Source organism: Nyctibius grandis, chromosome 5 (genome assembly GCF_013368605.1).
Source record: "Nyctibius grandis isolate bNycGra1 chromosome 5, bNycGra1.pri, whole genome shotgun sequence".
Taxonomy (NCBI): Eukaryota; Metazoa; Chordata; class Aves; order Nyctibiiformes; family Nyctibiidae; genus Nyctibius; species Nyctibius grandis.
In genome coordinates, this window is record NC_090662.1 from 57,145,662 (window position 1) to 57,169,284 (window position 23,623).

At 38.8% G+C, this 23,623-nt stretch overlaps 1 protein-coding gene across 8 annotated transcripts in view; it reads left to right on the top strand.

The window, feature by feature from the left end:
• Window positions 1-23,623, top strand: part of CNOT4 (CCR4-NOT transcription complex subunit 4) — an 85,271-nt gene that overhangs the window by 36,055 nt on the left and 25,593 nt on the right. For 5 of the 8 annotated variants that reach the window (XM_068401547.1, XM_068401546.1, XM_068401552.1 and 2 more), the window contains exons 2-7: window positions 751-994; window positions 8,489-8,686; window positions 12,987-13,073; window positions 13,615-13,716; window positions 14,514-14,639; window positions 19,372-19,505. In XM_068401547.1, coding sequence (XP_068257648.1) covers window positions 821-994; window positions 8,489-8,686; window positions 12,987-13,073; window positions 13,615-13,716; window positions 14,514-14,639; window positions 19,372-19,505 — 821 coding nt within the window. In that variant the 5' untranslated portion in view covers window positions 751-820. The remainder of the gene's footprint in view (window positions 1-750; window positions 995-8,488; window positions 8,687-12,986; window positions 13,074-13,614; window positions 13,717-14,513; window positions 14,640-19,371; window positions 19,506-23,623) is intronic. The other 3 variants (XM_068401548.1, XM_068401550.1, XM_068401554.1) reach the window with 1 other exon arrangement.

The following is a 23,623-nucleotide window of genomic DNA, read 5'->3' on the forward strand; positions in this document are numbered from 1 at the left end:
AAATACCTTATTGTGGCTGCACTCTAAGTTAAAACTGAAGTGTTTTTTGACCACATGCATATATTTAGGCTTTGGTGTGAATTGAATGCTGATGGAAAGCATAAATTACTCGATGAAAGTTGTCTGACACATGTAGAAAGCTGTGTACCTGACAAATCTTGACTAATGCTATAGTCCTAAGGCTGATCTTGGAGATCAGTCTCGGGATCAAAAAATGAGATGGACAAAGAAACGAATCCTCCTGAGTAAGAAGCTTTCCTTGTTTTTGTCTGAGAATTCTGTAACCCTACTGAAAAGTCTGAATGGATGATCTAAATGTTGTTCCAAGTCTCTGAGCAAAGGAATAAATTGATCCTAAACGTGAAGACCTGCATAGAAGGATTTGACTTTGTATTTGTAGAAGATTTCAAGAAAGCAATAGTTAAAGGAGCTGGCAAAACTTAAAAGCAGTGTATGGTGTACACTGTTAAGCATTTCTTTGCAACTGTACGTTTTGAAACCCATATGGGCTAGTGAACTGCCAAAGTTCTTGCCTATCCAGGTAGGGAGGTACATAATCAGTACCATCTTTCATATTACTTGTGTAACTCTTAAGTAGGAAGAAACACTCAAGTTTATTAGGGAGTAACTTGTATGTTAGTAGATAATTTGTGTGGGGAGAATGAAAGTAGTGAAGAATTGAAACATTAAAAGGTGCAAAAGAAAGGTTGTTGAAAGTATTAATCACTTGTTTTTTCTCCTCTCTTGCAGACCGTCAAGTGCTGACCTTCTTGGTCTATTAAGTTATTATAAACTTTTGCTGCTCTGTGAACATATAAAGATGTCTCGCAGCCCTGATGCTAAGGAAGACCCTGTGGAATGCCCCCTTTGCATGGAGCCTCTGGAAATTGATGACATCAACTTCTTCCCTTGCACCTGTGGCTACCAAATCTGTCGTTTCTGTTGGCATCGTATCCGCACTGATGAGAATGGACTTTGTCCTGCTTGCAGAAAGGTAAATATCCTGGAACAGCGGCTTGTCTTGCACATGTCACAAGGCTCTTTCATTGTGTTGGTACCAAAGACATCCTTTTCCTTCAGGGAAACATTCGTCTAGTCATGGCCTAGATCAAGGGTGAGGTGTTGGATCTTTCAGATTCTATCTTCATATGTGTCGAAGCTGCTGTGCAATGGCTAGTCTTGGTTTGTTAAATTCAGAACTGAATTAATAGGGGAGGCTGTGGATCAGAACCCAGGCGTGCTGATGCTGGGAGAACTGCCAAAAAAAAAAAAATAATTCCTTTGAGTTGGGGTGCTCATGCATTGACAAAGTCTTTTCAGGAAGGACAGTGAGGATTCCAGCATCAGAGGTTTGAGAGCCAAGGTTCAGCTAAACTAGCAGAGCTGGCTGAGGCAAGCTTATAAAGCACCTGCTTGTTTTGTTTGTGGCAATGGAGCTTTTAATCCATATTTTTCTGGACACTAAACATGTAAAACCTCTGGAAAATATATCCAGTAGTATTAAACGTTAAAGCATTTCAAAATCTAGGCTAAATCTGTTTGTCTAGTATTCTGATCTTGTTGCCAAATGCTTAAAGGTAGTACTTTGAGAGTCACAATTACTCCCTGTCTCTTAATTGATGTCTGGCTGATAACTTTGGTTGGCCATAACTATACACTTCAGCTTCACTAAGTTGCCTGCTTTTTCCTTTGAATTATTTTCCTTCTCCTTTTAGTGTTTTGTTTAACCTCATTATTTCCTTATCTTCAATGTTTAATAAAATTCTTTCTCAATATCTTTTTCTCTTTAATGACTTCCCTTGATTGTAACTTTCTTGCCTGGCCGCCTTCTTTTTGTAATAGCAGCTACTTATGTCCCCTCTTTCTCCTGCTATTTAATCATGATCCTATCCTCAGTTTATGCCTTTGTAGGCTTCCTGTCTCATATTACAGCTCCCTTGTCAGACCCTAAGTAATCTTACTTGGTCTCACTGTCTTTATTCACTGCCACAGCTTTTTATAAGCACTTCCAGTCATATTTTTTTGCTGCTTTTTCGGGCTTTGGCTACACTAGAGCAATCACTGTTAACCTGTGTTTGGATGCCTCTGCAAGCCTGAAGGCTATCCCACAGCAACATACATTTGTTAACAAATTGTGCAGATGTGCTGCAATATTTGAGCTGTATGTTCTACAAGGAAGATCCACCTGCCATCAGCCAAATCAGTCTCCACATGTGATACCTGCTGCAGATGTCACATGCTGTATAGTAATTTTCATAGTACAAGCAAATTTCTACTCTTCTGGTACAACATGAGATTTCTGGAATTTCCTGGTCTGTGTAAATTGCTTCATTTACCTGGATTTATTACACTATTTTTTGCCAACAACTGTTTATTTCATCTCTGCCTGTTCATTATTGGAAGTTTGTGGAATATATCTGAAAAATCACAGGAGCAGCATACTGTTCACTGCCTCTGGGTGTCTGAATTCTTTGAAATATGGATACTGCTACAGCTGAACTTCTTAATGTGGAATAATCTGGTGTATGATCCCATTTCCATATATTTTGCTGAATTGGATACGGTTTGCTCAGAAAAACAGTTTCAAGAGAAAAGCTAAAATGAGTGCTACAGTTGGAATGAAGTGCACCAACCCTTCCAGGAGAGGAAGGAGACCTCTTCTTTCACAATGGATGAGGATTATGTTCTTGATACTTTCTTCATCCGTGGACTGCAAGATGTTGTTGAGTAGAGTTGCAGCTATATCGCTGGATTGTAGGAGACTTGCATGGAGGAGGCTGAGGAGTACACTGCTTTTGTGGCATGGACAAAGACATTGTGGCACAGAGACCCCATCAGGATCTTGGGAATAAATCATTTTGAGCTACACAGTTGATGGCAGCATCAAATAAGTCTGAAGAAGCCACTTTTTGAAGGGTGATGGACCTTCTGAACCAGGTATGTGTTTTTTGTGTGCAGTGTGTCTAATTAGTTCCTATCTGTGTGTAGTAAGGTTTCTAGGGAAAAGATCTAAGCAGTTTTCTAATTCTTGTCTTACTATGGTGTATATTGGTTGTAACCACTTAAAATGCTGAAGCTCAGAAAATGGCAAAGCAACAAAATTTTTGCGTGAGAGTTTATAGTAGTTACTATGGTTTCAACAGGTATGTCATGTTTATAATGTGTATACCAGTGCAGGATACTGACTGCAAAATAGACTATGAATAAACATATGTTAAAGCAAGGTTGAGTATGTTATGCACAATTACATAATAGAAAACTGCTATTTGTGGCAGTGGTATTGAATGCAATGTGAATTCTCCAGTGGTTTGACCACTAGTCTGTGGAGAGAAGCAATGAAGAAGTTCCCTATCCAGGGATTTTGGTTGAAAGGTTTGGGTTAGCATTTGGAAAAGTCTGTGATAAAATAGTTTGGCTATATGCTATAATGGCACCTATGCCATTAGTTTGATAGATCTTAACTGTGCATTACATATGTGCCGTTATTTTCCTAGCTTCTCTAATTTACTTCTAACTGAAAAGATGTTAGCTTGCAGTTTTTTCTACCGAGGAGAAAATACTTCTGCCTGCTTGAGCTGTTATATAGCTTAACATTTGCATGTGCAGAATATGTTCAGGTGGTTGCAGTCAATTGAGTTAGCGTGTCTTAAGTTTCCTCCTGTTAGTAACAGTAGTAGACAAACATTTGCTTTGTTTTGATTAGTGAAAGTAAGGTGCTAGTATGAATTTAACTTGAGTGCTGGTTGGAAACTAGTGCTTTTTAATCTTAACACATTAAGCTTTCTAAACTCTGTCGAATCTTCTGAAATAGACTTGGAAATTGTTTAATTAACTACAAAAAGTACTTCCTTAAAAAATAAAACTGACCTGCTTTGACTTCCTGATGCCCTTCAGAATTGTAGGTGTAGTCAATTGTAAGATGCTAAGCAAGCCTTCCTGTTTTTTCCAGTGAATTGATTTCTTAACTGTGAGTGAAATAGCTGCTAAATAGTCAAATTAGAATGAAAATATGCTGTCCTCAAAAGAGACTTCTGTAGCCAAAAACTGGTTTACAGGTCACCAGACTCTGGTAAAGCCAGTGATTTTTATGATTGCAGTGATTTTTCTTTTTTCTTTTCTTTAAAATTCAGCAGCCTAGGTACTGTCGGTCATATGAATAATACGTACCATTTCAGTCGCTTGTGTTGCTTTAATAGAGCATAGCATTCTCAGACCCTTAGTGTCAGTTGTTGCAATTTTTAAATCCAACAATAAAAAGGCCTAGCTCCTTCATGTTTCTTAATTGCTTTGCCCTTCCACCAAATAATATAGCTTGGTACACAGCTGTTCCTGTGGTGTGGCTTTGCCTTGTTCTACAGTTCCTTGACTTAGCGAGCTTTGTTCCTCCTAGCATCTTATGTTAGAGGTGGAGAGAAATAGTGAACTGCTACATTTATGACCAGGAAACTAACATGTTTTAAGCATGTTTTTGTCCATGTTTCTCCTACTCCTGCTTCTGTGTAAAAGGAACACCTGGTCTTAATGCACAGTCACCAAATGTCACTTGTGTCCTCTGGTGCTTTGAATCCCACAACTGAGTAGTTTGGTGCAACAATTGACATTTAGAAATATGTAGGAAATTGCTGGGTTTTATTCTTTATATAAGTAGTATGGTGTATACTGTACATAAACCTTATTGAGTTTCTCTGTATTTCTCATTTCAGAACCTATTCAGTAGCAAGGCAACAACTGGGAAATGTTGGCACATCCATTGTGTGGAAGGAATGTGACCCATCTGGGAATGACAAAAGCAAAGTGCTTGATAAATCCCAGCTCAGCTTTCAACAATTGGGAAAACGTGGGGAAAAAAGTCTGGAAGAAAACAAAACTTAAATGACAAGACAAACTTTGTCAGAAAGACTGAGAATTCATCAAGGGCCATCTCCGATTAAAGAAATGAGACTAAAGAAGAGATATTTGAACTTTTGTTGAAGTTCTTGTGGGACTCCCAGCAACTTGCAGTTAGTGTAAACAAAATCCTGGTCATTTGCCATGTTGGTACATCTTGTTCAGGTGGCTTCCATGGTTTCTGCTGAAGAGGATTTGTATAATTTGAGTGTCAGCTAAACTTAGTGAATCAGTGATGTTGACATCTCTTCATGCCTTGCATCTGAAAATAACATTAATGCTGATAACACTTGATGTAGCTACTTTGCTTGGATCTCAAATCCTCTACCAGCTAAGGAATCAGTGATAGTAGGTGAAAAAGTATATTGTGTCAGTAGCATTGCCACTTTAGCTGTTCCAAGACCTGAGAGCTTCTGGTACCTGTGGTCCTCCTACCCCTATTTTGTAGGGTTGGACCGAGAGCAAACAACAGATGAAGTGCTACTGTGAGATACACCAGCAGTCAATCCACCTTGCTTGGCTTTCAGAGCTGAGTTGCACCCACCTTCCCTGCGTGCATTCTGTCTGTAGCTGAACTATCATCTGAATTCATGAACTTCAACACTGTGGGAAGCAATCACTCTGAAGATGAAATAATTTATTGTCCTGTTTGTAGACTGACTTTATGTCCTTATTTGAAAGGAACAGGATTTCTAATACTTATTGTTTTTAGAATTAACTTCTGAGATGTTGATGTTGTGCTTACTTGCCTTCCTCCCTCCTTAAGCGTGCAATATCTCTTACCTGTCATCATGCCACACCTTATATATAGATAGGAAAATCATCTATCAATCACATCTTCGGATTGGGTTTCTGATTTATTCTTGGGATTCAAGAGGTACATGCAGCTTCATTTACAGGTCCTGTAAGTCAGGATATCCAACTACTCATATTCCTTAGAAGCATTAAACATGTTGTAAGAGTGATAAACATACATATGAAACATTTACTATATAATACAGCTCTACAGTATCTAGTGAGAACTTTTGATGATTCTGTTGCTTAAACAAGTCCTGTTATCCATGGTGGCAAATCAACTGCTGCTACTTCTTAATGACTAAAATCCTTATTCAGGCAGTCTCGTACTTTCTGCTGAGACGAAGACATTTCTCTGATTCTGAAGTTGCTGTTTAGTTGTGTGCCTCCCAGTAGTCCTTGTGCTCTCCTGTACAAATACAAACTACAAGTTTTACTACGAAGAAATAAACTATCTGCTCAAGCTTATGCTTGAGCTGCTGGGAGGTTTCTTGACCCATGTTCAGGACCTCCAGTAGCAAACAGCTGTACAGAGAAGGAACATACTGTCTGACTTGCTTCTCATTTGAGAATATGCTCTGAATGTGGCTATACTTGGCAAGAAAGAAGCTGATGAACTTTGGCACTGTCTGCTGTAGTTTTCTTGAATCTTCAGGAGCCTTACTGAACCTACTGAAAACCGTTAATTCTTTTCTTGCGCAGTACCAGAGCGCAGCATGCATGCAAGCCTTGCCTTGCATAGTATGGGATGTGGAGAAGAAATTAATCTGTGAAAGGATGGATTGTGGGTATGATACCACATCACTTGATGTAGGGCAAGCCATTTTATTTTTGGAACTATATCTACCTTATACTGGTGCACTTGTTTTCTTCCCATTCCTACCTGAACTCAGCCTGACTGTGATAACTGAATTAACTCTGTCTTTGCCAAGCTTTCTTTCTCTTCCCTAAAACAAAACGATATCTATTCTTTATTCTACATGATTGACTAACACAGACTTTGAGAAGCTCCTTAAGTAAGTGAAATGCCTTGCAGAATTACTCTGGATCTCTGAAGTCCTCATATGTACATGTGTTAAAACTCAAGATAATCATTAGCTATAGCTAATCTCAAATGACTCTACTAACAGGTCATTGCTGTTCATCAAGTACATTGTGAAATCTGTGTAAGGTATTCAGCGTTACTTGTGAATAACATAGCTTTTAATAAACTGTACAGTTTTAACTGTTCCTCAAGGGTAACATGAGTCCTTATTGTGTTTTCATGTTAAGGACTTAGTTGTGTACATTTGGCTACTGCTAAAGTATCTTACAAGTTTAAATTCTTTTGTGATACTAAAAACATGTTCCGGAGGACTTTATTTAACCATGAGATGCCATCTACTGAAGTTGACTGAAGGATATTTCCAGAAGATGTCTCAAGTATAGCATAATGATGCTGAATTTTAAACTTTTAACTGTAAAATGGATCTTGTTTTGTTTGGGGAGGTACGAAGATGGCTATCAGGTCTGAGCACTTGGTGGCTCTTTAAGTAGCATCGAGCAAGTATGAGGAATATATGCTTTTAACCTAAACCTTATTTTCACCTGCTTCTGTAGATTTTTCTCAGGTCATTTACTATGACAACTAGTTTTGTATTCTACCATTAACAGAGGACAGTCAGGAAAAAATTAAACTCATTTTTGTTCTACTTGCACGCTGAAACCTTTGGTTATGGTAGTACAAGCAAAGACCTTAGTGCAACGTACTGGTGAGCTTAACTTCTCTATCTTAAGTCTTTACCTTAATGCACATCTCCTGTACTCTTCTCATTTTTTACTTCATCTCAGTGTTTAGAAACACTTCTTTTTGTTTGAGATATATTTATATATACTTGCTTCTGTGCTTAGCATTGCTTTGTGTACAAAGGGTGAAATCTAGCTTTTCAGTCTGAGAAAACTGGGACAGGTAAGGAATATGGGACTGCTTTGAGGAGTAATTGGGGCAGAGGACAGTGCACTGTAATCTACAAGGCCAGGCCTTTATAGCAATGCTCTGCATGAATAGAGCAACCTTTCTAGGTAACTCTGAGGACACTTGTACTTCTGCTAGATATTTTTGAGATTAAAATCTACGGTGTTATGTCTGTGTTCGAGGAGTTATCTATAGGTGATAATCTTGAGATTAAAAATGCACCTTGGTCCAGGGAAGACAAAGCCCAAGTTTCAAACTGGTACACAGGCATAGCAAGAATACTATTAAATCAGTATGCAGTAACTGTATTGAAAGCTCTCTCTTCACTAGGAGAAGTTAACCATATAAAGATCGAGCTGTGTTATGGTGTTACTGTCTTGAACTTGGTGGGACACTGAAATTATATCTGTATTTTGATTTCTTATCCTGTAGTCTTTACTTTGTTAAGGCACTTTAATATCCAAATCTGTATCAGACAACTAAATAGAAAGTGTATATGCAGGGCTTGCTTTCACCCTGCCTGCTATGCTATGTTAGTGAAATCTTAACAGGATCTGTTGGTTGTCAGGTTGCAGTTGCTTGTAGTGTTACCAAGCTGACCTGGCAGCTGTTTTATAATGTGACTATTGCCCAAATCAGTATTATGTCTACAAATAGGAGAGTTCCATGAAAATATGCAAGGCGTTCATCTTTCCCAAAGGACTGAATATGCTGCTTCTATAATGTGGCTGGCCATAACCATCAGAACAGTATAACAGAAGAAGGAAATTTGTGCATTGAAACACCAGGATTAATGATTTTCAAATGCGTTTTCTTATATGGGTTGTTTTTAATAGTATTTGTTATATTTAGCCATATCCAGAAGATCCAGCAGTGTACAAACCACTCTCCCAGGAAGAGCTGCAAAGGATAAAAAATGAAAAGAAACAGAAACAAAATGAGAGGAAACAGAAGATATCAGAGAATCGCAAACATTTGGCCAGTGTACGGGTTGTACAGAAGAACCTTGTCTTTGTGGTAGGACTATCTCAGCGCCTAGCAGATCCAGAGGTGAGCAGTTCATACTTGCAGATCTTGCTCTTAACTTACTGTCAAGGAACCATTGGAATACCCTTGTGCCCACCTTTATCTGTCTCCCTGGTGGGTACAAAACGAAGCAACATTGGAAAGGTTCACTGCTGCTGAGGGCCCTTCTTAAGGGAACCTTCTTGGCTTCCTCCTCCAAAATAACCTCAGTAAGTGTTTGTGTCTTTTCTTTTGGGAGTACGGATGCTCTGTTTTTTGTTAAGGAAATTGTATTTGTTTTAAAAATGGCTTGTTGTTAAGCTAAAAATAAGCTTAAGGGTTTTTTTAGGTACTCATTTTCCTAGGCTGGATCTGCTGGCTCTGTGCAGCTGTGTCATGCACCACCAATTCTAAAATGGGAGTTCGGTTGGATTATAAAGAACAAATATAAAGTGTAGCACAAACCTGTAGAGACAGAATAAAAAAGCCAACACTTGAAGTGTAACTAGGAAGGAGCATGAGGGTGATGTCAGTTGAGTGGAAAAAATTAGTAAGGGGAAGACCCAGGAAAGAGTTGGCTTGCTACTCTTCATCATCAAAAAGAAGCTCTTCATTTGAGAAAACGGATTGTGTTTAAAAAGTTTTATTTAATTCCATCATCAGTCAGCTGCAGGTGGCTAATGGAATTAGTGCTAATGAGTAAAAGTACCTTGAATTAGAATATAGAGGAAATGTACTACAGGATAAGATAGATGTCTTCAAAACTACTGTGCCAAGTTAAATTCATCTGATCGGACTAAATTGTTTGCAGAAATCTCAAATAGAAGTGTGTTTCTGAGGACTCACAGAGTATGAGCTGCATTTTGGTAGGCTGGGAAAGAAAAAAATGTAAAAAACTGCATTTAGTCGAGGGGAAAGAAAGGGGGCATGTGAAGGGAAGAGAAGAATCAAAGTTAAACTGATCTGGCATATAAAACTTCAGTTTCTGCAAGAATATAGCAACAAGTATTTGCAAGCAAATGTCAACGGTGGCTTGGTGCTATTTATTACTGAAAAATGTATTTGGTTTCTTTGACCAGACAGAGGATTTGTGAGTAAGAAATAATAGTATATTACAGTTAAGTTTTTTTAACCTCAGGTAATTCCACACTGAATACTTGAAGTAATTAGAAGTGGGTTTATTGATGTAGTAAGTGCAGGGGCAGGGGTTGTACTAGGTTTCGTAGTAGCAGAGTTCTCGCTGACATCCCAGAAGATAATGTGTACTTACTGAATAACTGAATATTGCATATAGCACCTAGATGACTTGATTTCCAAGAAACCTAGACTCAAAGAGAGAGATGGGCTAAAAAAAAGTATTCAATTTAAGTTTTCCATTTAAGCAGGAAAAAACTCCTGCACAAATAAAGATGATTTGGAAGGGGAGATTGGCTCCTATTTGCTGTTTCTGGAAATAGATCTGTGGATCATAACAAAGTACAAGTGGATCTACTTCTGTTGACGTGCCCTTATGAAAATTGTGAAGGCCATGCTGCTGTATCTTATCAGGAACATAATCTCCAAGACACTTGAAGAAACTCTTCCGCTTTACTCAGGATTGTCACTCTCCTCTGGTATGATGCCCAAGGGTGGGTGTAGGATCTTTCAAGAGGGTGTAGATCAAGTGTAGAGCAGTCAGAAGAGACCAGTGAGTGACTGGTTGTCTAAACAACGTGCCCTGTAGTTCTACAGCATGTTCCAAATGTAATTAATGCTGTTAAATCTTGAAGGCATTGATATTCCCATGAGAAGGGAGTGGAGGTGGTTAGGTAAAGAAGTTCTTGATCAGTGCAGTTTAACTGTACTATCTAGTGTTAATATGAAGATGGAGCTGAGGAAACAGATCTTCCTTTTTAACCTCTCAGGTTATTGTCTAGACCTAGAAATACCGTTAGCTTGTCTAGTTTCAGACTGACTAGTCTGTGCTTCTGAAGCTCCTTCCATCACGAGGATAGAAAAAGAAAGGCTTTTGATAACAAATATGTCAGATGTATTGCCAGTTCCACTGGCACACAAGTAACCAGGGTAACCAGAGCACCCAGGGACCAGGTTAGGAAAGCTAAAGCCCTGATAGAATTAAATCTGGCCAGGGATGTCAGGGGCAACAAGAAATGCTTCTATAGGTATGTCAGTGACAAAAGGAAGACTAGGGAAAATGTGGGCCCTCTCCGGAAGGAAACGGGAGACCTGGTTACCTCGGATATGGAGAAAGCTGAGGTAGTCAACGACTTTTTTGCGTCAGTCTTCACCAGCAAGTGCTCTAGCTTCACCACCCAAGTCACAGAAGGCAGCGGCAGGGACTGGAAGGATGAAGAACCACCCACTGTATGAGAAGATCAGGTTTGAGACCATCTAGGGAACCTGAAGGTGCACAAGTCCATGGGACCTGATGAGGTGCATCCACGGGTCCTGAGGGAACTGACGGATGAAGTTGCTAAGCCACGATACATCATTTTTGAGAAGTCGTAGCAGTCTGGTGAAATTCCCATGGACTGGAGAAGAGGAAACATAACCCCTATCTTCAAGAAGTGAAAAAAAGGAAGATCTGGGGAACTACAGGCAAGTCAGTCCCACCTCTGTGCCTGGCAAGATCATGGAGCAGATCCTCCTGGAAACTATACTGAGGCACATGGAAATCAAGGAGGCGATTGGTGACAGCCAGCATGGCTTCACTAAAGGCAAATCGTGCCTGACAAATTTGGTGGCCTTCTATGACGGTGTTACAGCACTGGTGGATAGGGGAAGAGTAACTGATGTCATCTACATGGACTTGTGCAAAGCATTTGACACTGTCCCACATGACATCCTTGTCTCTAAATTGGAGAGACGTGGACTTGACGGATGGACCACTCAGTGGATAAGGAATTGGCTGGATGGTCACACTCAAAGAGTTATGGTACGGTCAACGGCTCGATGTCTAAGTGGAGACCAGTGACGAGTGGCATTCCTCAGGGGTCGGTATTGGGACCGGTCCTGTTTAACATCTTTGTCAGTGACATGGACAGTGAGATTGAGTGGGCTCTCAGCAAGTTTGCCAACGACACCAAGCTGTGTGATGCGGTCAACACGCTGGAGGGAAGGGATGCCATCCAGAGGGACCTTGACAGGCTTAAGAGGTGGGCCTGTGCGAACTGCATGAAGTTCAGCAAGGCCAAGTGCAAGGTCCTGCATGTGGGTCAGGGCAATTCCAAGTACAAATGCAGGCTGGACAGAGAATGGATTGAGAGCAGCCCCGAGGAGAACTTGGGGATGATGGTTGATGCCACTACAAGGGCATGTAGTGATGGGATGAGGGGGAATGGTTTTAAATTGAAAGGGGGTAGTTTTAGATTAGCTATTAGGAAGAAATTCTTTACTGTGAGGGTGGTGAGACACTGGAACAGGTTGGCCAGAGAAGCTGTGGGTGCCCCCTCCCTGGCAGTGTTTAAGGCCAGGTTGGATGGGGCTTTGAGCCACCTGGTCTAGTGGAAGGTGTCCCTGCCCATGGTAGGGGGGTTGGAACTAGATGATCTTTAAGGTTCCTTCCAACCGAAACCATTCTATGATAACCGTTATTCAGGAGAGTTGCTTAATATGCTAGAGATGTTCCTGCTTTGCACAGGATCCCTAAATGGTGTGTTATTACTAACTGGTGCAAGTTAGAAATAGGGCAAGACAGGAGTATTTTTTCTTCAGGAATATGATATCCACTCATTCATTTCAGCATGATGTTGGTTCTGAAACATTTTTTCTTGCCCCTGGGAAGTGTCATATATTGTTGTCTTGTACTTAGTCAGGTCTTCTGAAAACTTGAGGCTATCTTGAGCTAATTGGTTTACTGTCTTTCTCTTTGGAGTCGGACAAGTGAGTCAGGATTCAATGTTATGTTCCTAGCAGTTAATAGATCTGAATGCAAGTTTAAGGTGGTTATTTATTTTAAAACCGGAAAGAATATGATTTTTATTTTTTCCTCAAATTATAAATAGATTACATACAGGAATATTTCATGCTGAATGGGGTGTGTCTTGCCAGTGTAGGGTTTGGGTAATCTGAGTATCGAAAGAAATTTAAAAAATACAACGTAAAATGTGGGATATTCCTCATTTAAGTTCTTTACTGCAGTGGGAACATACTCTGTATTGCAAGTAACCCATGTTTTACATTGGAAAACAAATCTACATCTGCATGTTCTCCTCCTCTTTGTAGAAGAGACCTCTTTTTTTTTATTAGTTAATGGCTTTAGTTGCACAGTTACACACAGAAGAATAAGTACAGTCCTGTATGAATTGACTTTCCAGTATACCACTTTAACTTTCTCTTCTTGTAGGTTTTGAAACGACCAGAATATTTTGGGAAGTTTGGTAAAATACATAAAGTTGTCATTAATAACAGCACATCATATGCAGGCTCACAGGTAAGTCATAGGCCCTTCTGATTTTTTTATTCCTGTATAAAGAAAGTACACGTGTGCAGAGTGAATCTGGGGCTCCCTATTTCTGATTAAGCAACAGGTTAAAGAAGTAAAAAGGAAAAAAAAATACAGCATTGCAAAAATCAAATTACTGTTAAGTTACTGAGGCATTGTCCAACCAGACTCTCAAAGTTGGATGCAAGATGCAATGCAGAAAGACTAAAAACTGGGAGACAGGATGAGAACATTCAAAGAAGCAGCAATGTGGCATTTATTCACTAATCTGCATTTCGGGGATAAAATACCTTTAAGTATTTTTAGAACTTTGAAGCAACATTTTGATGAATTTCTTCTTTTCCCCATTCTTTATGCATCATATCTAAATTTTTATGAACTCTACGGTTTTTGTCAGTTTTCCTGTTAAAAGCATCTAGCCATGAATATACAAGTTTATTAAGTGAGCTGCTAAAAAAGCAACTTAATGTTCAGATGTGTCTGGGGGGGGGAAAAAAATAAAATAAAATATAGTATGTTTTCTTTCTAGGGTCCAAGTGCCAGTGCATATGTAACCTACATCCGGTCAGAAGATGCTCTCAGAGCCATACAGTGCGTCAATAATGTGGTGGTAGATGGCAGAACACTTAAGGTGGCAATTTTTTTATGTTCTTGTGTATATGTGCTAGGATACTAATATCAGTGCATAGTATAAAATTTTATTTGTATGGATATGCTTGTGTTGATGAACAAAAACGTCCAGTTTATTGTGTTTTGCCCTATTTTCCTAGCATTAATCACAACATGGAAGTTCAGTGAGCTTCCAGCAGGCAATGTTTTAGGGGGTTAGCAGGTAACTTCTTAAAACAAAAGTTTAAGGCAAAGAAAGAGATGCACCATCTCCCCCTTCCCACAGTGGCTTTTTTTTGCTGTATAGCTTAATAGCACAGTGTGAAAACCTGATTATTTGCTTTTACAGAGCATTTCTGTAGTCCAAACACCACACCTCTCAAAAGCTCCCTTGGGAAATGCAAGTTTTTTCCTTTTTGTATCTGTGTAAACAGCTATTCAGGTTGACTTGGCCAAATTGGTGGCTATAGAAAATCATCTAGTTAATATTCGTTTCCTAACCCTGCTACAAACCATTAGCGAGTTTCATGTAATACAAACTCATAGTGCTTGTTTGGCTTCTTATGATTATGAATGCAAATATTTACCGAGGCTCTTAGTTTGTTTGATTGGATGAAAATAGAAATACATCCTAATTATCTAATCCTCAAGTATATAGATTTCTTACAAATGGACTTCCTAGCACATCTGCATCAAAAAATGCGTTATGATGGAACTCCAAATCTTGGGAATTTTTGCAAATATAGCTTTTTTTTCTTATACGGTAAAAGGCATTCTTAACCTCCAGTACTTAAGTCATGATTTTTTTTTTTCTTTCAGGCATCTTTAGGTACAACAAAATATTGCAGTTATTTTCTAAAAAATATGCAGTGTCCAAAACCAGACTGCATGTATCTACATGAACTGGGAGATGAAGCAGCCAGTTTCACAAAAGAAGAAATGCAGGTAAGTGCAATGAATGGGAAACATATGAAATGTGGCGTGTATGTATTTTACTGTATATAATTTAGTCTAATATGAGTATAATGTAGTCTTTTGCTGAATGTTATGGCAGAGATGAATTTTGAAATCCAAAAGGTGATTAACCAGTTGGATATTGGAAGTAAACAGTTAATTTTTTCATTGCATGCTGCTTTTAAAAGCTGAGAAGTCCACTGGGTGTTCATGAGTCAAAAAGATGGAGATAAACTCTTAGCCAAGAATTCAAATAACCTTGAGTTAGCTACTTGCCCTTTGTACATACCAATGCAAGGTAACATATGTTATTTTAAATCTCTGTGAAAGAAATTAATGCAGATCTGGGTTTTCCTGTAGGTTTTGTGTGTGTGGGCAGTTATCATGGCTTAACTATTTATACTGTGATTTGACCATGCTGTCTGAATTCTGATGTCCGTTTTAGCCTGTGAAGGGTATAGAAACCATTTGGAAATAAAACATTGAGGGTAATTGTAATAGAGCATAAATACTGATGCAGGGATTTTTTTTTTACTATCTTGACATCAAAATGCTCATTATCTAGGGTAGGGAAGCAAGTAAATGAGTAGCTTTACTTTCTCAAAGTTGATGCATTCTGAGGTCTTTTGAGTCTGGGTCTGTCCATCTACATGAGGTATGGTAAAGCTTTTAAACTCAATCTCAAGTATGCCAGCCTTGCATCCATGCTGTCATTTGTGCATGTGGTCTGTCCATGAAGCAGGTGGTCCCCACTCCTAGTGCTAGCACAAATGTTGTGCAAGTAGATTTTATTTCATGAGTTAGGCTGATGTAAGCTAGAGAATAAGGAAGAATGTCCATATCAATTAAACATTTTTTCCACAAATTAGCAGTTATTTCTGAGAATTTCAGCTACATTTTCATAAATTAAAAAATACCCTGCTGGTTCAGATGAATAGTCCCTGTAGTATATGTTTTGTCACAGATAATGGCAGCAGGAGGTAAAATCTAAGGAGAGCTTGCAAACGAGTCTGCCTTCCCTGTTCATTTCCCTGTATTTCTCCCACCACCTAGATCTGTTATATTATACATGTTTGAGGGTATGTTCCTGTCTAGGCTTTTTATTTTTTTGAGCTGTCAGCCATGAATTCATTTAATCCATTTTGAACCTGCTGAAACTATCAACCCTATAGTCTTTTGTGGCAGCAAGCCCCAGAAGTTCACCAACTGTTTTGTGAAGTGCTTTCTTTTGCCTGTGTTAAACTGATCTCCAGTACGTTTTGTCAAGTGTCCCCTAACCTTAGCACTGTAGTACTTGCTGAAAGCAAAACCCTTATTCACCTTATCCATTGCCTTTGTGATGTTGTAAAACTTGATCTTACCTCTCAGCCTTCTCTCCAAATCACAGTTTTGGGGTTTTAAACTTCTTTGTAAAGCTGTTCCACCCTTTTCTGTGATAATTTCTGTTGCCCTTCTCTACCTTCAAACTGTGTCCTCCTTGAGATGCAGAGGTCAGATGCGTCATACTCATGATGTGGGGCAAGCAAAGTTTAATGTAGCAGTACTCAATATCGTGTGTAGTGTGATGTGTGGGGTTTGTTTTTTTTAAGTGCCCTTCCTAATGATGCTCAGCACATTTTTTTGGTTGCCGGTGCATGATCAACTGACAATTTCAGAGATCTGTTGGCAGTAACCTCAGTATCTTTTCTCTGAGCTGTAAAGACCAGTTCACAGATTAATAGAGTGTTAGTATGGTTGAGGCTACTTTTCCCTTAGTACATTACCTGACACGTCTCTGGTGAAGCGTGTTTGCCGCCTGTTTGCTGAGTTCTCTGGGATTCTTTTGGAGTTCCTAGTTATCATCATGGCAGTTTACTGCCCAGAGAGCTTGGTATTGTCAGCAAAGAACTTGCCCTTCACTCCTTTCTTATGCATGCCAATGGTGTTGCATAAAACTGATACCAGTCATCAGTCCTCAAGGGTGCTTGCTTCTGAACTGTAAAAGTGACCAGTAAGTCTTACTTTTGCCTCTCGTATCTTTGAACCAGCTTCAGTCCACACAAGAACCTTTCCTCTATGCCAGGGCAGCTTTGTAAATAACTTCTGGTGTGAAACCTTATCAAAAGCTTTTTTGAAAATTTTGTGGATCCTCTTTATTTATACTTATTGACACTATCATAAAATTCCATCATGTTAGTGAAGTAGGATTCCCCTTTACAGAAGATGTTTAGATTCATTCCCAGCAGATTGTGTTTATCCATGAGCTACTTTTTTTTTTTTTTTTTTTTGATAGACTTTATAATCTTAAGAGGGATGGAGATTGAACTTAGCAGGCGTAGTTCACAGCATCTTTTCTACAGCCCTTTTTGTAGAAGGCAATGACAATCTGTAATGTCCTCTGGCCTAACTGCCAGTTAAATTGATAGGCTACATAGCTGGGCCAGGAATTCAATTTCACATATGGGTTCCTTTAGAAGTCTTGAGTGGGTTGTACTTGATCTTGGTTACTTAAATGAATCTTCGTGTCCTGTTCCTTGTTACATTACTTAAAATTTCTTCTTGATTTCATATTGCTTTCTTGGAAATCATTGGAAATAATGCAACTATTAAAGTCATTGTGCTTTCAGTGCACCAGCTTTCTGGAGTTTGGGTTAGTGTGAATGAATTTACAGGTCCATTTAATGAGATTGAATGTTCATTGTCACAGACTGATTCTCTATTTAAAAAAAAAGATTGTTAGTGCATGAACTTACATTCTAGGTTCAATAATTGTTAATAGAACTAAACATTGTGACAAACTGAAAAGAACTGGTAGAACTCCAGGAAATCTCTGAAAGTGAAGATGGGAATTTAGGTAAGGTAGGTTGGAGATGCTAAGTTTGGCCTCTGGATTGCTTGTTATAAATAAAGCGCAATTACTGCAAGCTCCTATATGGGATTTTAATCTTTCTAACATTTATGTGACAGGTGAGCTTAGGACTGGTCTGATGTTCCTGGCCATGACGTTTAGTCTTTTGTCAATGAAGTCTTAAACAAGATGAGATATCCAGGGAGGTTTATTCTTACTGAGCTGTTCAGTGTTTGTGGTGCAGATCTGTGCATCTCAGCTAGTTGCTTATATTCTATTGATGGCTCAAGAACCATTTCCAGGGTGTAGTGTATCTCATGAAGTTTGCATTTAGGTGAACCACACTCTAGAACCACACTGTTTTCTACTATAGGTAGTAGCTTGGGTGTAGACAATGACAAACGTGGGTAAGATGATGCATACACCAGATGTTTCATTGTCTTTTTTGAGGGTTGTGTAGGTTGACTACATAGAGAAAGACACTTTCAGAATCCAACCAGTAATGGAGAACTAGAGAATTAAGTAGAAAAAAATGGAGATATTTATAGAGTTTGACTGACTTAGAGTATTCAAATGGAATATGCAGTTGCCCTTCTGAAGAAGCTCATAAGGGAATTTAGTTTCTCAGCAGTACTGTTTTTAGAATTTTCTCAAATATTCCTGATAATTTTTTTTTTAAAAAGCAAGTAGTAGTTTTCAGTTGTAATATTTTTCGAGGAGGATGTCCACATTGCCTGTGCATCAATTCCATTCCTGTTCCAAAAAACATTTATAAAGGGAATGAATTAAGTAATGTACAAATGTTAATTTTTAGGTATACAAGTAGTTTGAGAGCTTTTAAATCAATACTGAAGATGTGATAGATAATAACATATGTGTTCCAGGCTTAAGATTCAGAAACCCTGACCACAAGTCTTGGCACTCGTTTCCTTTGCTAGAGGACATTTGTTCCTATCTGGAAACTGGAGATAAAAGCTATTGACAACTTCAAATTCACTGTTCTATTTTGCATCTTGATTCAATTTATTACAGTACTTAACTTGCAGATAGGTTGGAGTGGTATAGCAACCTACAAAAAATGTGAACGCTCGTCTTGAATTTGTTTCAGATGTCATTTTAAATATTAGGGGGGTTGGATCTTGCTGGTTTTGTTTTAAATATTTAGCCACAGCATGTCATAGATAAGCTAGACTGAAAAATACTCTCTTCCTTCATTCACCAGATTCAATATTCTGGAGTTGGATTGGGCCACCTCAATTTCTGAAAGCAAGCAGTTGTTCTCAATTAATTCAATTAGTTAAAAGAATATTTCAATTTTTAAGTTATTAAAAAGAATGATTTATCGGTTATTGCTCAGAATATATAGAATAACTATCATGTCACATGATAGTTAACACTCAGACCACCTCAACTGTTTTTATGAAGCCAATATAAAATGACTTCCATTTTGGAACTTTTGGTTTAAAAGAGACTCTCTGCTTCTTCCCATCTTCTGAAAAGCTTAATATGGTTGATATATCAAATGCAGGCTGCCTTGGAGATTTAGCTGTTTATAATTTAGAAGGTATATTGTGACGCTTTTGGCTAGAACTGAGGAGCAAGTTCTAATAAGGTTGCAACTATTTTTCTGCTTCAGAAGTCTCAAAAAAAAATAAGAAACTGGTAAATACATCCAAGAGATTTCTAGATAAGCTTTAGATTTGTTGAGATCACTTCTGTGCTGCGATTGAGAAGCACTGTTTTGAGTTTGTCAGGAGTGACCTGTTAGGTTGTTAAAGCTCCATTACTAAGCTTTGGGACATATATACATACATTTATATATTATTTTTTTTATATATATTTATAAAAATACATATTAAACCAGTATTCATTCATTGTGAGTTTTGCTTTCCTTAGGCGGGTAAGCACCAGGAATATGAACAGAAACTACTGCAAGAATTATACAAACTAAACCCCAACTTTCTCCAATTATCTACGGGTACAGTTGACAAGAACAAGAACAAAGTGACAGCACTGCAGAGGTATGATGCGTAAGTACTGATGCTGGACTGCCTGGCTATGCTTTCTGTCTGGTTATTCCCAAAGAAAACTTTCTTATTCCTATTGCATCCCATAAGTTGCCTGTTGCTTTTAGGGGCTCTTGTATGATAAACTCCATTATCGGTTTTCTCCATGCAGAGACATATATACCACTTTGTTCTAATACAAAGTGAGTGTGAGTCTTAGTAAAGAAACGTTTTTCTGCTGTGTGTGTTTAGATCACTGGTTCAGAATGAGGTATCCTTATTCTGAAAGAACACCTTGTGTTTTGTATTTGCATAAACACATAATATTTATTAAAGACCAGATGTCAACTTCCTTGGTATGGTGTCATAATGAATGCAGTCTGTACTCTCACAAATGAGACACCTTGTAGTCTTGATATGTGTTTTTTATTGTGTGTTTTACATCATGATTTATAGTGCAGTCCTTACATTGGGCGTAAAGACCTTGGAAATTGAAAGTAAAATCAGTTTGTTTCTGTTGTGTGAGTAAGAATTCACAAGATATGAATAAAAGATTTCTTTCTTTCATGTAGTAAACTTAAATGATACAACATAGTGAAAAATGTAATTGCAGATATCGCTTATTACTGCCTGTTAAAATAATATTCTGTTGGAGTAGTTTGTTCAGTAAGTTATGAAAATATTTCTGTCCATATGAGTACACAGTCATACCAAGATAAATGAAAGCCAAGGTCATCAGTCCTTATGTGAATTATCCACTCAAATGTCATATTTAAGATAAAGAAATAAAAGCTATTAACACTTTCCTCCACTCCTTTTTGTAGGATTTTCATAATGAGATGTGCAGAGTGGAGTGTAAAAGTCAGATTGCACTTCATATGCACCTTGGCCTTGTAATCAGGGTTTGTGTTGTGTGCCAGTTTATCCACTACTGAATTTTTCAAACAATAATTTGCCACTGGCAGCACCACTGTACAACAGTTGAAACAAGAAAGTGGGTACTGTATCTAAAATACTGCTAATAGAACTTGAATAAGCAGAATATAGTTCTAAGAACTGGTATCCCAGCTGGTGTACTGGGGTTATTTTCTTTAACTTCTGGAGGAAGTGTCATATGCTCTCTGACTGCAAGCAGTTAGGACCTCACCTCCATCCCCGGAAAGGTGATGGAACAACTTGTCCTTGGTGCTGTCTCTAGGCCCATCAAGGATAGGGGGATCATTAGGGGCACTCAGCATGGCTTCACCAAGGGGAAGTCATGCTCAACCAACTTGATAGCCTTTTATGAGGACATAACCCGGTGGATAGATGATGGTAAAGCTGTGGATGTGGTCTATCTCGATTTCAGTAAAGCGTTTGACACGGTCTCCCACAGCATCCTCGCAGCTAAACTGAGGAAGTGTGGTCTGGATGATCGGGTAGTGAGGTGGATTGTGAACTGGCTGAAGGAAAGAAGCCAGAGAGTGGTGGTCAATGGGACAGAGTCCAGTTGGAGGTCTGTGTCTAGCGGAGTCCCTCAAGGGTCGGTACTGGGTCCAGTACTATTCAATATATTCATTAATGACTTGGTCGAGAGAGGTTCTCCTCCCCCTCTACTCTGCCCTGGTGAGGCCGCATCTGGAATATTGTGTCCAGTTCTGGGCCCCTCAGTTCAAGAAGGACAGGGAACTGCTAGAGAGAGTCCAGCGCAGAGCCACGAAGATGATTAAGGGGGTGGAACATCTCCCTTATGAGGAGAGGCTGAGGGAGCTGGGTCTCTTTAGCTTAGAGAAGAGGAGACTGAGGGGTGACCTCATTAATGTTTATAAATATGTAAAGGGCAAGTGTCATGAGGATGGAGCCAGGCTCTTCTCAGTGACATCCCTTGACAGGACAAGGGGCAATGGGTGCAAGCTGGAACACAGGAGGTTCCACTGAAATATGAGGAAAAACTTCTTTACGGTGAGGGTAACCGAACACTGGAACTGGCTGCCCAGAGAGGTTGTGGAGTCTCCTTCTCTGGAGACATTCAAAACCCGCCTGGACGCGTTCCTGTGTGATATGGTCTAGGCAATCCTGCTCCGGCAGGGGGATTGGACTAGATGATCTTTTGAGGTCCCTTCCAATCCCTAACATTCTGTGATTCTGTGACCACCAGTTGCATCTTTTCTTAAGGACTGTGCCACTTCTTATTTCTTGGGCACTGGTTCAATATTGACTTGGAAGGTAGAGTGCAGCAAGTAAAGTAAATACACCGCGTCCTGCATTTGAGTATTATTTTATGTTCAAAGTCTGAACTAATCTTAATTTGAAACCTAATTAGATCCCAGAAAAACAAATGATACCAGCGAGGAAAGAATGCTCTATCTGAAACTGCAGCAAACTTTTAAGGCTTCGGAAAGCAATTACAAATTGGAGCTTGGCCAGTCTGTGGTGCTAACATTTTGGCACTTGTGGAAAAAATGGCACGTTGCTCTAAAGGCAACAAGTGGTCTGGAGTTAATTTCTCTTGTCAGCTGAACAGCGTCATCACAACACATAGTCTTTTTTTGCCAATGACTAGGCACCACCTTTTGGGTTGCAAAGTGAATTTCTTCTTGCAGCTGGGATTTTGAAATGTTTCTTCAAGTCCCTTCTCATCAATACAAAATGTAGCTTGTGAGCTGGTGAATGCATGTTCTCCTTCACAGCGTTCTACTCAATCGGGTTCTTGTTTTTGTCTGATTCATTGATATGATATTAATATTTCTGGCAGTTTGTCAGAGCCTCTGACAATTTTGTGGTTGTTCTTATGTTTCTGGGGTGCAGGATTTCTGTTTCACTCTGGAATTGAACAGAAGTTGAGTTCTAAATAGTAGACGTTTAGTTATAAATACCCAGTAGCAGAAACCAGTTTCTTAAATTGTGCATAAATGCTTTTTCACAATTGTGTTCTAGTTTGAAAGGTCCTACTCGCAGACCTTTTTTCTTGCTGCTGAAGGCAAATGTTAAAATCCGCCAGTGCCACTTTGTGTATGTGGGTACTCATCTCTTGGTATGTCACTTGATAGTCATGGTGACTGCATTCTCTTATAGTTAGAGGTATATTCCACATTTGAAACAGATCAAGCTCGCTTTTTGTTTCCTGATGACCTTTTCCTAAAGGACTTAAATGAATACTTTCTTATGCTACAAGTGGAAACACTTGTTAAGCACTTGCTGGTCTGTTAGAGATCAGCCCTTTGGAAGCATGCGTCTTTGAACTTAACCGAAAGAAAAAACCCCACCCACACAAAAAACCCACCCCAAAACATAAAACAGTTTTTCTCTTTACCTTTCTCCTTGGATGCAAAACTGACTTTTAACTGTGACATTTTAACATTGGTTTTAGTATAGAGATGGCTTTGCAATGCAGTGGACATAAATTTTGATATTTAAAATAAATCTGTTAATGGATTGAAAGACTTGTTATATCTAGATTGCAGCTCATTTTTGTAAGGGTGAGAATATTAAATGACTGACATTGCGCTGATGATGACGTGTCTTCATTCCTTAATGTTCAATATCTGATCAACTCACTATATCTAACTTACTTCAAATGTGTACAAAGCAAAGATGAGATCTGTAAATCAGGTTAAGGCTCTAAGCTGTATCCATATTGTATAGGTATATGAGAAAAGATGGAAGTAGAATTGCAAATCTTACCATACTAACTGAGATTTGAGGGTAGCTAGTAATACCAATTTTATCTCAATAGGAGTGGAAAACACTTATGTTGCTATAAGCAGCTATAGGAATTTCCAGATTCTGACTGTGAACTTATTAAATTGACCTAGACATGTAGAGTAAATGTTGGACCACGTAATAAGAACATACTAATGAAGGGGGGCATCAGGAGGAACATATGTATATAAACTTTTTTTTTGAAAGCTTATTCCTTGTGAAGGCAGCACTTCAACATGAAAAACAGCACCCTCATTGAAGCCAACGAAAAACTAAAGTTAATACAAAAGAACAGGAGATCACAAAGGCAAATCTTTTATAGTAAGATTGTAGAGTTAGCGGATAACACTGTATTTGAATGCATTCAGTTACAGATAATATTCCAACTTGCTTCAATTTGTATAAAATATAACTATTTTCAGCAAAAACTTGATCTTTGAGTCCTCTCTTGAACTTCTTTC